Source organism: Phyllobates terribilis, unplaced genomic scaffold (assembly GCF_046119375.1).
Source record: "Phyllobates terribilis strain yellow unplaced genomic scaffold, ASM4611937v1 Scaffold_2__4_contigs__length_985480577, whole genome shotgun sequence".
Taxonomy (NCBI): domain Eukaryota; kingdom Metazoa; phylum Chordata; class Amphibia; order Anura; family Dendrobatidae; genus Phyllobates; species Phyllobates terribilis.
Genome location: NW_027362762.1, coordinates 458,616,240 through 458,633,604, shown reverse-complemented (window position 1 = coordinate 458,633,604; position 17,365 = coordinate 458,616,240). Strand labels below are relative to the sequence as shown.

The 17,365-nt window shown below is 41.8% G+C and overlaps 1 protein-coding gene across 1 annotated transcript in view; it reads right to left on the bottom strand.

The window, feature by feature from the left end:
- Positions 1-10,053: 10,053 nt before the first annotated feature.
- The window catches only part of TXLNA (taxilin alpha), a 30,775-nt gene continuing 23,463 nt past the window's right edge, over positions 10,054-17,365 (bottom strand). Inside the window, exons 6-10 of the mRNA XM_073665704.1 lie at positions 15,192-15,311; positions 13,702-13,776; positions 12,278-12,370; positions 11,505-11,600; positions 10,054-10,628 (exon numbers count right to left, since the gene is read on the bottom strand). Coding sequence (XP_073521805.1) covers positions 10,350-10,628; positions 11,505-11,600; positions 12,278-12,370; positions 13,702-13,776; positions 15,192-15,311 — 663 coding nt within the window. The 3' untranslated portion in view covers positions 10,054-10,349. The remainder of the gene's footprint in view (positions 10,629-11,504; positions 11,601-12,277; positions 12,371-13,701; positions 13,777-15,191; positions 15,312-17,365) is intronic.

The window sequence follows — 17,365 nt, the reverse complement described above, 5'->3', positions numbered from 1 at the left end:
GAGGCTGATGATTACATGTTCCTCTACCAGCAGCCATTTTGAGAACAGAAGTGTTTCTGTGAGGAAGACTGTTCTAACAAGTACAGGAGGAGAACCTGTAATATTTATATATTCAAAAGTGCCACAAAATCATGTCCACAACACATTTGTTTAAATAAATTTGTTATTTGATAACCCCTTTAAGTGTTTCAATTATCTTCCAATGGGAGATTCCAACTGTGGATATCTTCATGAAAGTGGTGCAATGGAAAGGGTGAAATCCGTGGTAACATCCTCAGCATAAATTGACTTACTACTAGTGATGAGCGCAAATGCTCATTACTCGAGTTTGTCTGGGGTGCCCGGGTATGCAGTAGCGCGGGTGCTCAAGTGACATGTTCGAGTCCCTGCGGCTGCATGTTTCTCGGCTGTTAGACAGCCACAAAACAAGCGGGGATTGCCTGACAAACAAGGGCAATCTCCGCATGTTTTGTGGCTATCTAACAGCCGCAAAACATGCGGGACTCGAACATGTCACTCGAGCACCCGCGCTACTCAGTGCATACCCGAGCACCCTAGGAAAACTCGAGTAACGAGCACTTGTGCTCATCACTACTTTCTACGGATTTCAGATCCGCAGCACAGTTCTATTTAAGAAGTGGATATTCTCAACAGTTTATCTAAAAATCTCATTTACAATGCTGGAGAAAAAAAAAAATAGGCTTAAAGAAGACCTGTCACCAGGTCAAAAGTGTCCAGAAAGTCAATCTTATTTCATTTGCGCTTCTCCCCTGAGTATTCTGCTTTTTATTTTTTAATTCCATATCATAGGTACTAACCTTTTTATTTAGTGTTAATTTTTATGTTTTTTAGCAAGGGGTGCTGCTCATAGGATTCTCTGGGGTTGTGACTTTAGGTTGCTCTGCGTTATTACTCAGTGAGCACTGCCCCTTTAGTAAAGACCATAAAAATTAACATGAAATATAAAGGCCCATATCTCTGGAACCGTATGATGGATTAGAAAAATAAAAGCAACAGAAGACTGAGCAGAGCAGAGGGAATAAAATAAAAGCAACTGGTTACTTTTGACCTGGTTGCAGGTATATTGTGTTTATCTTGAGATGTACAACTTTTTTTTGTACTATGTTGACAATAAATGTAGTTTCACAATAAATCACTCAGCTCCTGTAGATATATAATTTCACAAACCCCCTACATATAAAATTGCACCCTTTAGTGCCTTTCATTATTATTTAACCTATTAAATAATAAAAAAAAAAAATGACGTGGGGTCCCCCTACTTTTAATAACCAGCCAAGGTAAAGCAGACAGCTGTGAGCTTATGTTATCAGGCTGGAAAGGTTGCTGGTCATTGGGCCCTTCTCAGCCTAAAAATACAAGGCTGCAGCCTCTCCAGAATTGGCACATCGTCTCTCACAGTTTACGAATTCTCCTACCCATGAAGACGGGAACACTCTGGACCTGTTTTTTTCCAGTCTCTGCTTGCTGGATGAATTTACCAACGCCCCTCTCCCACTCTCGGACCACAACCTTCTCTCCTTCTCTGTTAAGAATTGTCTCCTCACCCGGGACACCCCCACTTACCACACTTATAGGAATACACGTACCATTAATACCCAGCAGCTTATGGACAATCTCCACACATCTTTAGCCCCCATCTCCTCCTTCTCCTGTCCAGACCTAGCATTGTCACACTACAATAATACACTGAAGAGCGCCCTAGATGAAGCAGCTCCTTCTACTCGCAGAAAGATCCGACACAGACAACGGCAGCCCTGGCACACGATGCAAACACGCTTTCTTCAACGTTGCTCGAGGTGTGCTGAGCGTCAGTGGAGAAAATCTCTTTTAGCAGAGGACTTCATCCACTATAAATTCATGCTCAAAACCTATAACTCTGCCCTTCATCTGGCCAAACAATCCTACTTCACCACCCTCATCACTTCAATGTCCAACAACCCAAAACGACTTTTCGAAACCTTAAACTCCCTCCTGAAACCTAAAGCACAGGCCCCCACCACCAACCTCAGAAGTGAGGATCTGGCCACTTATTTCTTGGAAAAAATCAACCACATCCATCAGGACATCTCAGCCCAATCTCCTCAGTGCCTGGATCCCCTTCCCTACTGCACTTCAAGCTCACTAGCCATCTTTGAGCCTGTCACAGAAGAAGAGGTTACCCAGCTCCTCGCTTCTTCTCGGCCTACAACCTGCAACAGTGACCCCATTCCTTCACATCTCCTGCAGTCCCTCTCACCGGTGGTCACCACTCACCTGACTAAAATATTTAACCTCTCTCTTTCGTCAGGTATCTTTCCCTCCTCATTTAAACATGCCATCATAACCCCTTTACTTAAAAAGCCATCCCTGGACCAGAACTGCACTGCTAACTATAGACCTGTCTCTAATCTTCCCTTCATCTCTAAACTCCTGGAATGCTTGGTCCACTCCCGTCTAATCCGCTATCTCTCAGATAACTCTCTCCTCAACCCTCTACAATCTGGTTTCCGCTCCTTACACTCCACTGAAACTGCCCTCACTAAAGTCTCTTAACGATCTACTAACAGCCAAATCCAAAGGTCACTGCTCCCTGCTGATTCTCCTGGATCTCTCTGCAGCATTTGACACTGTGGATCACCAGCTCCTCCTCACTATGCTCCGCTCTATAGGCCTCAAGGAAACCGTTCTCTCCTGGTTCTCCTCCTACCTCTCTGACCGCTCCTTCACTGTATCTTTTGCCGGCTCCTCTTCCCCTCCTCATCCCCTTACTATCGGGGTTCCTCAGGGCTCAGTCCTAGGCCCCCTCCTCTTCTCTCTATACACTGCCCCTATTGGACAAACAATCAGCAGATTTGGGTTCCAGTATCATCTCTATGCTGACGACACCCAACTATACACTTCTTCCCCTGACATCACCCCTACCCTAATACAAAACACCAAGGATTGTTTATCTGCTGTGTCTAGCATCATGTCCTCCCTCTATCTCAAATTGAATCTCTCCAAAACTGAACTTCTTGTGTTTCCCCCCTCTAGTAACCTAACTCTACCTAATATCGAAATTACCTTGGAGGGGTCAACCATAACTTCCAAGCAGCACGCCCGCTGCCTTGGGGTCATATTCGACACTAACCTTTCCTTTACTCCCTATATCCGATCACTCACTCGCTCTTGTCACCTGCATCTTAAAAACATCTCCAGAATCCGACCTTTTCTCACTTTGGAAACTGCTAAAACTCTTACTGTCGCTCTTATTCACTCTCGTCTGGACTACTGCAACTCTCTTCTGATCAGTCTCCCTCTTACCAAAATTTCCCCTCTCCAATCTGTCCTGAATGCGGCAGCCAGGGTCGTATTTATGTCCAGCCGCTTCACCGATGCCTCCACCTTGTGCCAGTCATTACACTGGTTACCCATTCACTACAGGGTCCAATATAAACTCATTGCTCTCACCCACAAAGCTCTCTACAGTTCTGCACCACCTTATATCTCCTCTCTCATCTCAGTCTATCGTCCTACACGTGCCCTCCGTTCCACAAATGACCTAAGGCTAACATCCCCCATAATCCGAACCTCACACCTCCGTCTCCAAGACTTCTCTCGTGCTGCACCAGTTCTCTGGAATGCTCTACCCCAGACGATCCGATTGATGCCTAGCCCCGATGTCTTCAAGCGCGCTTTAAAAACCCATCTCTTTAAACAAGCCTACCACCTCAACTACTCAGTAAACTAACTTTCCCCTGTTCCCTCCTAAATACTATTCAGAATCTGCACCCTACTGTTCATCTGTTTCTACACCCTCCATGCACTCGATAACTGCACTCGGTAATTGAGTATTGCACTTTAACATACAGGCTGATGACCGGATCATACAGCTTTATATGATAATCCCGACTTATTATAATTGCCAGACCTGAAATAACAAGCACTTTCCACCTATTGTGTCCCCCCATTTCCATGTAGATTGTAAACTTGCGAGCAGGGACCTCACTCCTGATGTAACTGTTAAACTGTCTCACGTTGTATTGAATTTATTGTTTGTACATGTCCCCGCTTAATTGTAAAGTGCTGCGGAATATGTTGGCGCTATATAAATAAAAATTATTATTATTATTAAATGCGCCAATTCTGGCACTTCGCCAGAAATTACATGTCTATAGGATATCTATATATTCTATCTATCTATATAAGATTGATTTATTAGTTTGTAAACTAGCTTTAAATTACATAGAATTACAGTATGTAAAAGATGATGTTAAAAACGCATTGCATACGGATGTCATATGAAAGCTAGGGGAGGAAAAAATCCCACGCTCACATAGCACTCTCATGACATAAGTTGAACCATACGGATTTCACTCGTCCAACTTTTCAGGAGCAACATCGGAGCTAATTTTTATACACTAGTGTGAGCAAGCCCTTACAGTTACTTACCTTGGAAATGATGAATCCACGACAAAGAAGTGCTCTGACAAAATAGCCATAAATCTTATTCATTTAAAAGTAGACAGTGACAACACCTCTTTTCCATGAAAGTAGCCAGTGTTTTAGGCATATCCTGAAGCCCTAATTATATTGAAACATTTTATTACCAAAAGGTGCACCATCCCCCTTTGTGCTTGTTGAAGGCAGAGCTTGAAATATCATGTAAAATGATGCAAATATTTTTACCTGCAGTATATTAATCATTAGTGTTTTCCAGGGTTTCCCTTAAAGAGTTAACATCTAGTGCTAGAACATTAAATATGCAGTATGTTAGCTATGCTTTTGTTTTCCTTTCACTAGGTGTTCCTATTAGTATGCATTGGACTTGATCCTTACTTGCGTCTATACATTTTTCCTATTGGAGGAGTTCCTGGGAAGAGCACTATTTCATTCCCATTATAATGATGATTTGAGCATTGAAAGATCCATCATCTGCTTATTTTTGAACGATCGTTCTTTTTACAAAAAAAAAGGTATTTTAACCCAAAATTGCACACACTGAACTCCAGGCAACATACCAGTTTTACAGTTTGTGCACAGTGCAAACTACTTTATAAGCAACACTGTGATTTTTAAATGCTGCCATCTGGGGAAAATAAATTAAACTGTAATACATAACAGCATTTATATCATTACATAGACCTTATTACTTTACTGATTAGCGTGAAACATTTTCAAACTTGATACTTGCAAAGCGTGCAATAAAGGGTTAAGTAAGTGTACTATCCCAAGGATAGACCATCAGGAGTTGAAACCTGGAAAACTCCTTCAGGCTATGTGAACATGGTGTATTTTTCAGGTGGATTCTGGGTGGAAAAAGCACAATAAAAGCACCCCATAAAATGAATGTGACGCATAGAAATGTCAAAAAGACAATGCTATCTATATACATATTCCGTCTTATGTCACTTATTTAACCGCTTCCGGCGTTGGAAACCCTGAAGCGAGTTTACTTTCAACAGTGGTTTCCTCCTCGGTCATCTTCCACAAAGTTCTCTTTCGCCGAGACAGTGACAGATGGTACGACCTGATACTGATGTACCTTGTCCTTCGAGACCACCTCTAATCTCTTTGGAAGTTGTTCTGGGCTTTTCAATTTATCAATTTTCCTCTTGCGGCCACTTCAAGGGACATTGGCTACAGTCCTATAGACCTTACAGTAAGTCTGTCATCCACAAAATGCATTTTAAATGGGATATACAGTGCTGTAGAGGACTTAACCCCTATAACAACCATACTAGCATTGTACCTGTTACTGGTACAGTGACTGAGAAAATAACTTTTAATCCATATGCTAATGAGGAGACTATGGTGCACCATTATGCCTCTTAATTTGCATATTGGGGCTCTTTCCCCACTTCTGATTAACAGTGCTTGCTTCCCAGAGAGAGCACAATCTGAATGCTGCCAGCGTGTGCACGGCCACGCTCGTTCTCCTCCCAGCCTCCTTTCTTCTGCCACCACTTTCTACACGAATACACCCTGAAGTGCATCACATGCTTGCAACATTCAGACAATGCTTACTCTGGGAAGCAAGCACTGTCATTCAGAATTGCCTCCAAATAGGCAAACGAGGAAGTATAACCATGCACCAAACTCTTGGCCACACCAAGGGTGCACTGAAGCCTCCTCATTTGCATATTAATTACAAGTTATTTTATCAGGGATTGTTACACTGTGTAAAAACACTGTAGAGCCCATTTAAAATGCATTTTGGGGGTGATGGCCTGCCTTTAAACTTCTGAATAATATGTGAAATCTTAGCAACAGGAACCTCAAGCTGTTTGAAGATGATCTTATAGCCTTTACCTTTAATACGCTTGTCTATAATTTTCTTTCTAATTTCCTGAGACAGCTCTTTCCTTAGCTTGCTTTGGTCCATGTTAATTGTGGTACACATCATAATATTAAACATCACAATGACTACTTTTCACCAGTGCTGTGAAGTTGGAGTCCATTTTGGTGGATTTGGAGTTGATGTAAAATTGGCCAACTCAGACTCCTAAAATATATAATTAATTTGGTACAGTAGTTCAATGCACTATGTGCTGAATATTTTTTCATAAGAATTTGGGAGAGTTATAAAACGTCCTATAAATGTCTGTTCTGTTCCTGATCTAAGTTATTAGTTGAGATGAATCTGTGCTGCACTTTATGTACACGCTCAGTAGTGAGGCCGGGCTGTGGAGTCGTAGTCAGGAAAATTGAGGAGTTGGAGGTTTGGCTTACCGACTCCACAGCCCTGGTATATAAACACACACAAGGTAATAAAAAAGGGTGGTGCAAAATTATAGCCTTGATATTCATAACCGAGAGAACATAATTACATAACACATTAAGTATTCAAGTTTTATCTATGCACTACAAATGTCTAAAGTGACTTCCATTGGTGACATGGCAGATGTCTATGCGCAGACACGTGTCAGCATATCCTCCAATATGGGCGCTACTGTTTTAGTGAGACATTGTCTCAGGTTGATTCACCAATGTTGCTCTGTCCTCCACAATCGCCAAATCTAACACTCTGCGTGGGGCTATACCAATGACTCTGTGTATTTGCCCTTCAGCCACAGGATTTGAACGACCTGCTACAACGCCTCACTGAAGTAGTGATGTCCACATCCGAGGATATGCTGGCACATGCACGTGTCTGCACAGAACTAGACTACTGCCTGACATCTGCCATGTCACCAATCACTTGGAAATCACTTTGTAGTGCATAAATAAAACTTGGCTAGACACTACATTAATAAATACACGTCACATAATACAATACCGAATATCAGTGTCAGACCCCAGAAGAATCAATGAACATTGCAGATCTGTTCCTGTTTCACACGGCGTTCTCCTCCAACAGAAGCTCTAATGGATCCAATTCGTAAGAAGTATCTGTATTTTATCCCTTTTATGTTATATTGTTTTTGCTTCTATGCATGTTTGTTTATTACATCATATTTTGTAACTTTTTAGGCACTATATTTATTTTAATCTAAAATTTAATAAGTTTATTCCTTGCTGCTCTAAATGTACCCATAAACCCTGAAGTGGGCGGAAAAAGCTTGAGGAGTAACACACTCCTCTTGCGCTGTGGCATACATAGGGTACCTGAGGTGCTTGGGAAAGCTGGGTGTCGTGTGTGATAGTGTATGACCCGTTGCTGGCATCTCGCTGGTCTATCAAAACGGTGAGCGGTGCAGATGAGCGAACTGGCTATGGGGGGCTTAGCTCATCGCCAGCCCATTGTCATCATTCTCACCAATTGCCTATTGGTGAGTGGACGATCGAGTGTGGGAAGCAGAGTCCCCCTTTACAGTAGCATCCGTGGCACATGTGTTGCGATCATGATAAATTAGTGGAGGCGGAAGTTCAGTTGCAGACATTAGGATTTTTTATATACATACGTGTGTGTGTGTGTGTGTGTGTGTGTGTGTATAATTTTATATATATATAAAATATACACATACATGAAAAAAAGGTGTGTAACAGAATATTACGTTACATAATCAAGTGTATTACTGTCGGCAAGGTTTGTGTGCCCTTTGGAAGTATGCTAGAAAGTCTGTAGATAAAGGAAACAAACTGATGGAATAGAAAGCCACAATTTATTGATTTTCAATATTACACTCTACTTCCATTATAACAATGAAGACCAGCCTGCTTGCCTAACTCACAGAGTAGGACAGTCTCTTTGGTACCTAAGTGCTGGATACACCACACTAGAGCCTCTAAAATTACAGTACAAATGCCGGGCCAAGGAGGCTTTTATTACTGGTCCCCATTTGACAGCTAAAGAACCCCTGATATGTAGCAGCAGTTTACCTTGTAACATCATTCACAAACTGGTTTCACCATTCACAGAAGAACTGATTTTAAGAATGTGTTTTTCTTGCTGATATGGGATATCTTTCCAAGGCATGACCAAAGAGAATCCGGAGAAATATCTGTTATCATTCTGATTTATGAATAGCAATAATATTCTGGAACAATCCATATGACATATGAAGTAGCCTTTAAAATGACACACTTGTTAGAATGAAAAATCTTTCCACTGTTAACAATTATAACGTTGTAGGGACTTGAGTGTCAGAACCACAACCATTACATTGCATACCCACTGTGACAATGAAAGACTTCCGGTGTGTGCATAAAAGCAGAATATATTTAATGTGCAAGAAGACACGGCCCCGCTTACTGCAGCATGTTGTGATACATACATTCAGCAATGATAAAACTGAAAAATATAGGGATGCAAAATTAAAGCTCTTCAAAGACTCAGCATATTTGGCCATGACAGTAATAGACAGTGGCAATAAGTACAAAAAAGATAGAGGTGATATGTATTCCACACAGACATGCTATAAGAAAGTAACATGGCTGTTTAAAAACAGCGAAAGATAACCAAATAAGCCGTGTTGTTGGATAGTACTGTAGTAGGCCGTGTGACTTTGCGCTTCACGTGAACGAGGCTGAGCTGCATAAAGTGGAACAGAAAAGTGACAACTGATCCTTTAGGAAAAATATAGGCAACTTTTCCCAATTTCATATAACCTCCTTAAAAAGTGGTCCCAAACCCCTATTCCTCCTTACGGCTATTGGGATTTAATGATGGGGTATGCACAGTGATGCTCCAATTATTTCTCTTATTGGACAGAGTTAATGTGCATTAACACTGCAAGATCATTGTGAAGGAACATTACTAGGAAGGCTTATTTCACTATAATCTTGCAGTAGAAACAGGTTGCCCAACACTCGAACAAATAAAACTTTTGTTCATTAGGTGGAATGATTGTTTGTGTTGCAAATGTAAACCCTCCTTGACTATGGGACTGATACAAACAATGAATGTCCATACAATCCTGACCACAGCAAGGAGGAAAAGGAGGCTCTAGTAATCAGTGGAGGGTCTCTGCACGGGGTGGGGTCCAACAATGAACATTTATCACCTACACTGTGGATAGGTGATAGATGCTATTATTGGGAGGAAAAACTAATAAACCAAACAAGATAACCATGCCACTAAATGAACATTTTTTCCATAACAGCAAATGAGAATTTAATGAAACTCTCAAACTACTAGTCATCATCTGGGAAACACAGGTGATCAGTATGCATTCTCCATTAGTTTCTCACTAAGCACTTTCACATACAAAATTTACTGTGCTCTGGTTGAATGGGAAAATAAGTCAAGGTGGTTTATTATATATATATAAAAAAAATAATAATAATATGAAAACATAGCAGTGATATTTGTGTCAATCTGGTTTCATGTCTTATTTTCTAGCAGGTTGTAAAATAAAAGAGCAACTTGACAACTCCAAAGTCCCTCTGCAACATATGACATCCTCTCCCTTCTTTGGGTTGGCAATGTGGCTGAGCTAACTTTGAGATTGTCTACAAGGTGTCACATATACTGGATGATCCTAAAGTTAGCACCTAGAGCAGGGACTCTCACACATTCCATGTATGATGCAAACTTAAGATAGGACTCATTTAAATGCATCAATTATGGATTAGCAACAGAAGTCCAAGCCGAGATTCTTCACACCAGCTCCAGCAGATATTTTACACTAATAGTATGCCTTATTTTTATTAAATTATTTTCCTTCAAATGATTCAGGACAGAATAATACTCAACAAAAAAAAAAGTACATTGTGTATGGGCAACCTGCAGAATGCATGTGGCTTGAGAGTGGACGGCCACTGGTGTATGATATACAGACTGCTTTACAGGATAATTTGGAAAGGAAAAAAAATAAAATAACATAAAAGCAAAAAGAAGTGTGAGTGTGTAAGGCGGGTATAAAAGTGGAAGCCATTTTATAAAAGGAATGAGGACATTACATATGAAGCATTCACTCCTATCTCTATTATTCAGTTGCAGCAGGAATAGGAGACGGCGCTGTGATTGGCAGGGCATCCTGCCCGCATGCACCACTGCTGTTCAGTTCAACATTTTCACTGCTGGTGGGTGCAGCGCAGCTCATACAATCATCTGGAGTGGTCTCTGTAGAGGGGGCTGGAGGTCCGCTGAGACCCTGCACCTTTTTGTTCAGGTCATTACGCTCTGTCTGTAAGGCACGACACAGCTTTTCTAATTTTTGGATCTTGGCCTGCAGAGCTTCCTGCTCTTTATCGCGGAGAGTTTTCTGGAAGGAAAAAGTTATTACAATTAAATTGGGGGTGGGGTGGGGGGGGGTATGGAGAAGGATTTAATGGAACAATAGTAAAGTGGGGAAACAGAATGATAAAGGCACAAAGTGGTAAGAGGGCTACACATGAAGTATCTCATCTGCCCCTCCAGCTATCCTCTACACAAAAAATAATATATGTAAAAGAAGAGCAAAAGGACATCTGGACAAGTACCAGTCTCAGTCTAGCTCGGACATGTTCACAATTTTGTATTCCTGATGGGTGAACTATAGCTATATAATTTATAGTGGCTTTTCTAGAGTGGCATTTTTTGCCATTTGTCAGATTTTAAAGCTTTAATGGCATAATAATTGTTACAAAATACAAACTCAAATATTTCCACCTTACTTCCCATTTATTTTAAATACCGTAAAACTAGATATAACTGCAAATGTGTTGCAATTCCACAGAAAAATCTGCATCGGTCACACAACCCCAATTTCTTTAAGATGTACATGTTATGGTTCCAAGTGAAGGGAATTTAAAGGGAATATGTCAGCAGCTTTTTGCTGTGTAATCTGACAGCAGCATGATGTAGGGGCAAAGACCTTAACTCCAGTGATGTGTCACTTACTGGGCAGTTTTAAGCGACAGGAGTTTATCACTACAGGACAAGTTGACCTCGTGCCTCCTAGTCCATCCAACCCCCCAGCACTGATTTGATCTTTCATATGCTTTATTACAGCATTCTAGCTGTAAAACTAAATTGTATTCCCTAAAATCACATTTCTATTATAAAAAGGAAAACCACATAATAGAAAATGAAAGTCTTATCTCTTCATAATAGTAATTTACATTAGAGCTGTCATTACTAGTTAGTTCACAAATCTTACCTCCTCAGCCATAACAAGCAGTGCCTTATTACTGCTCTCCCATCTGGACCGGTACATAGTTGTCTCTTTCTCCAACTTTTTAATTTTTTTCGTCATCTGCAAGACAAATACCATTGTAACAATATAAGAGTATTATTTATATGGCTGATTTGTATTTGTAAACACTTAATTGCATAACTTTTCCTAGCCAATTGCGTTTTCTGTTTTGCAACATATTAAATAAAAAATAAATAAATAAAAAAGTATAGAAAAAAAATAGTATTACTTATGTCATGTCGATATCAATTAAATCTTTGGGCAACTGCTATTAACACATTCGCACCCCCTGAAATAACTGTCGCAGCTGAGCCCACTCCATGACTAGCAGAGGCCAGTTGTGTTACACAGCTGTTCAGCTATTTAGACACTGCTGTCAATCACTGACAGCTGCATTTAAATGGCTGTGGTTCTAGTGCACGCATGCATTAGCTCCCATTTGCCAACACTTCCCCCCGCTACTGCTTGCTGCCATGTGAGAACGCCTATGAACCCCAGCCACAGTAACTATAAACTGCAACAAAAATACTGCAGCATTACTGTATATAGAATAAGTGATCTAAGCATCACAGGTTCAATTTCCCTAAGGAAAAATAAAAAAGCTATGGCTTTTGGAAAAAGGGGAGAAACCTAACAAATGGAAAAGGAAAAGAGGTCGTGAAAGGGTTAGGGTCATTATTATGGACAAACACATTTGTAATAGAAAAAAAAAAACTAAAACAGGGATTAGAATTCACCTTTTCCATTTCCTGCTTGAAGGTTGTGAAGACTTCATTGCTTTTAGAAAGAGTGTTCTGAAATTCCTCAAACTTTTCTGTATACAGGGCCAACTGAATAAAACGGCAAAACAAGAATGAGATAGAGCTACGATGGCCGACAATTACTCTAGGCATACATGGTCTGACTAGGATACCCGATATTTCCTCAGTAATAGTCAGGTCATATATGGATAATAAGTCACAAATGTTACCATTAGGAATGATTAATTGTGCAGTAGATGCTCAGAAATTCCCTTCAATCATATAAAAAGGAAAAAACAGGACAGATCCATCAATACTCAATCAGTTCCTCAGGTGATTGTCTCTAATTCCTGAAGGAGCAGCCAGGGTCGTATTTCTGTTCATCCGCTTCACCGATGCCTCCACCTTGTGCCAGTCACTGCACTGGTTGCCCATTCGCTACAGAATACAATCCAAACTTATTTCTTATCTGCTCCTATAATTATGATCACGTTTTTTCTTCTATCTTTGTACTCCTGTTTGGTGCCCCCTTTTCACATTGATTTTAACATCCACTTGCTTTTGTAACCCTTGTCCATACCTGAATTAATTAATAAAAATATTTTTTTTCTACTTAATTACTTTGGACTCCTTTTTCAAAGCTTTTCTTTCCCTCCCCTTCATTAATTATGTCTTAGATTGTCCACATATCCATCTTGTGGTCCTCGGTTGGGTTGTTTGCATTCTCCTAGATAATAGAGTGTATTTATAGGCTTGTAAAAATGTACATATTTATACCCACACACATACTCTTGTGCCACTTTGAAACTGATCTAAGACTAACATCCTCCATAATCTGAACCTCGCACCTCTGTCTCCAAGACTTCTCTCATGCTGCGCCAGTTTTCTGGAATGCACTACTCCAGACGATCCGACTAACCCCTAGCCCACACATTTTAAGAGTACTTTTAAAACACAACTATTTAGACAGGGCTATCACCTCACTTCACTAATCTAACTCTTAACTGTTCACTCTTTCTAAATTTTCCTCAGAATCTGCTCCTTCCTATTCGTCTCCATGCACCCAACAGTACTTGGTAACTGCATTTCAACAGATACTGGCTGATGACCGGATCATGCAGCTTGTTTGAAACGCCCTATTTATTATAATGATGGCTAGACTATACATGGCAAGCCCTTTATACATATTATGTCCCCCTATTTCCTTATAGATTGCAAGCTGGGACCTCACTCCTAATGTAACTGTTGAACTACAGTATGCGTTACTTTATAATGTCTTTATTGTCTGTACAAGTCCCTACTTAATATGTTGGTACCATATAAAAATAATAATTATTATTATTAGCCTATAAAACTCAAGCTGTGTGTTTTACGGAGAAATGTGCAGATTCAATGACAATGAAAGAAAAAAAATGTATTACCTGCTGCTTGAGGTGGGTCTCCTGCTGCTTCATCAGCTCACACATACGTTGGGATTCCACCGCTTCCTTCAAAAGCTATATATAAAGAAAACCAAAATGAACAATTAAATAACATTGTAACGGGAAGGGGAGAGAGCGAGACAGACCTAGACAGACTTTAAAGCGATTTTTCACTACTATTTGACCCCCATTCATATGTCCTAACTCTTCCTAATATACTCTTATTACCAGAGCTGCTTCTGTGAGCGCATCTCTGTGTGTGTCATATATTCCTTTCTTGCCATATAGAATCGGCTACATCTTATTTAGTCCTATTCTGGTTCCTATATCAGAAGTGCACATCATTGCACAGGGCTGCCTTTCAATGTGTGACAGCATTCTAAGCACGCACACTGGATCACAGACTTCACTCTTCTCCCCAGCTTGGATCCTACCGAAGCTTTGGCATGCCAGCCCATTAGCTGACAACTGGGCTTGTCATTAGAAAGCATGTCACAGCGCTTTTCAGCTGAAAGGGCTGGTGGTTCAAAAGCATCGGAAGGATCCAAGGAGGAGAGGAAAGCCTGATCCGAACTTGGCAGGCACTGTATAGTGTTGCTGATCGGTGGGGGTCCCGCATTAGCTGCACGCACAGAGCGGTGTACGGGTTCAATAGTAAATCTATGGGTTTCTTCATTCACTCTCAGAGCTGTGTATGGTCCCATAGACTTACTATTGAGCCTATACACTGATCTATGCATGAAGCTCATGCAGGAGCTGCGTACTTCAAAGCAGCGTTTTGACCAAATGGAGGGGATTTCAGAACACTTTATGGTATAAACTAGCCAGGAAAAAAGCAGCATATGCACGAGATCCCAGAAATATTCATTACTTTGCACTTACTGTAAAATGCTGAGTTTTTTTCTTTTGTCTGCGGCAAAAACGCAGCATGTGAACAAGCCCTCACATTTAGTCGTTTTTGGCTGAACAGGCAAAATTACCTCCTTAAGTGAGACTATGGTTATCACAGCTGGATACAACAGCAAAGAATCAGTCAGGTGTTACATTTTATTACAAGTGATTAAAGGGAATTTGTCCACTATTTAATGCTGCCTCTTAAGTAGTGATTAAGCATTAAGCAGCATTAAGTAGTGATTCCAGTTATGTGTTCCTTATGTAGATATATGCTGTATTTTGGATGAGATATTCATGAGTTACAGACACTCTTCACTCGCCATCCATTTTCTAGCTATGCAGAATAATGGGAAGGAAGCTGCAAATCAACAGTGACTGGGCAAAAAAGTGTGTTTTATTAGCAGCTCATGAATGTACCAGACTAAGTATAGAACGCACAAACTGTAGATTCAACGCAATATCTTGAGGTGGCTCCGATAAATAGCAAAAACGTTTCAAACAACAGGACTTAGTAATAAACTAGTTGTAGAGAAAATATGGAAGCTCGTATGGTCAGCACAAACGGGAAAATGAAAAGACGTGGGTGTTTGACTTACAAAGTCCTTCTCGCGCTGATGACGCTCCTCCACTTCCTTGAGCATTTCTTGGGCCTGCTGCAGTTTAGCATCCACTAGCTGCTGCTGAAGATCTTTGTGTTTAAAAACCTTATCAATGTGCTGTAGAACGGAGAAGCAAGATAGATGTCATGTGTTGACTTGGCCATAAAAGAAAATCTGGCAATTAGGTCAGTTTCACACATCCGTATATTTACGGTACCAGAGATATCCGTGTTCGTGTGTGTCACACGTCTGGAACAGTGTGCCGCATCAGGATCACACGCACCGGCGCCTGGGAATCAGTGTATAGTTAGCGCTGTTTCCAAGCATCGGGTGATGAACACCGCCCTCACCGTAGGTCCCTGCTGGAGCTGCGATCAGTGCCAGAAGGGACAATGATGAGGGTAGTAGTAGTAGTAGTCTGCTCCTGCGGTGTCCCTGTGTAAAAATAAGACACAAAACAAAACACAACATATACTCACCTGTCCTAAGTGTCCTGCTGTAATCCTCTGACAATGAGGAGCCGGGAAGAATGAGCCGCTCCGGAGCTGCGCTCACTGAGTGACAGGACACCTCTCCTGAGCTCAGCGCAGCACCGGGGCCCGGTCGCTGGAGCGGCTCATTCTCCCCTGCGTCAGTGGCGAGAGGATTACAGCGGGGGACACCCCCCCGGACACTGTGGGAGCATACTACTACTACCCTCATCATTGTCCCTGCTGGTGCTGATCGCAGTGCCGGCAGGAATCCATGATGAGGCCAGCGTTAAGCACCCGGCGCATGGGAACACCGCTAACTGTAGCACTGATTCCCAGGCGCAGGTACTCGGCACACTGATGACACACGGATGTCATCCGGGTGTCCAGGGTGAGACCCTTTTGCAGACTGTGCATAAGCAAAAAAACGAACATGGCAGCATGTGAAGCACATGGACACACGGTCCGTGAAAACACACTGACATGTGCGCAGACCCATAGATTGAATGCACGCGCGCGTGGTGCGTTCGTCTCCAGTAAGTGTGGAAACTGTCACCACACGTACTGGAAACACGGACCTGTTAAAGAGCCCTTATAGAAAATGAAGGAAAAACCTATGTAAATTTTCCCTGGCTGTCCTGCCATTTCTGATCATTGTCAATTGTATGGAATTCTAATTAAGCAATTAATTACAACTATATCCAAACAGAAGACCTTAACTAAAGCGGGCTCTATACCGCACCAGTTACACAACTGATTTCTAATAAATAATTGGATGCCATACAGAGCCATAGTACAGCATTTGATTTTTATGGATAGTTTGAAATTCTGTAACATAGGTGTGATGAAAGCCGGCCGGTGGGTGCAGCTCTCTGGCGCCCCCTTACCTCTCAGGTCAGTCAAGGTACTGCACCTAGAGAAAGTAGTGCCAGGTAGCTGCAACCAGCGCAGGGAACACGGTAGTGTGTTATCCCTTCAACGTCACTAAACCGTAACGTCACTACACAGCACAACTCGCTAGCGCCCTCTTAGCCTCAGGTCAGTCAAGGAACTGCACCTAGGATAAGCGGTCGCCAGGGAGACTGTCCTGTAACCTACTGGGTATCGGGGCCCTCTGTAGTGAGGGCGGTATATATATCTTCCTTGGCCGCGCCAGGAATATATATATCTGAACCTCCGACCGTCACTACCAGCCTTCCCCAATCCCCAGTTGGTATGCTGCCACCAGTCCCTATTTTAGATATACGCCCAGTCCGTGAAGGGGCCTATATCGGGTCAGGAACCAACCCTGGGTAGCGTTTTGGCTTGAGCCGAGCTCACACGGACGTGCGTTCGTTATGCAGAATAAAAGGCAGGCCCACAATTACTTGAGGTAATTGATTATAATAATACACTAGATACACGATATACAACTAAATATACACAGGTATAAGGTCAGGCTAAACTATACAACAATGGAATACAACACACAGAATCACCACAGCATATCAGTTACCGGTTTCTTGATTTTCTTGTGACGCAGGGAGAGGATTCTGCGATCGCAGGCACGGTTCTTTGTTACAGGCTGAGGCCTACCACCGCATGGTCAAACTGCTCCTCCCCTTGGTGGCCTCAGCTGGTGCTCAGATGTTCAGCACACCACTCTTGGGTCAAGACTGACTTGTCTCTTGTCTGTCCTGCTATCTTACCTGCCCCGTCCCG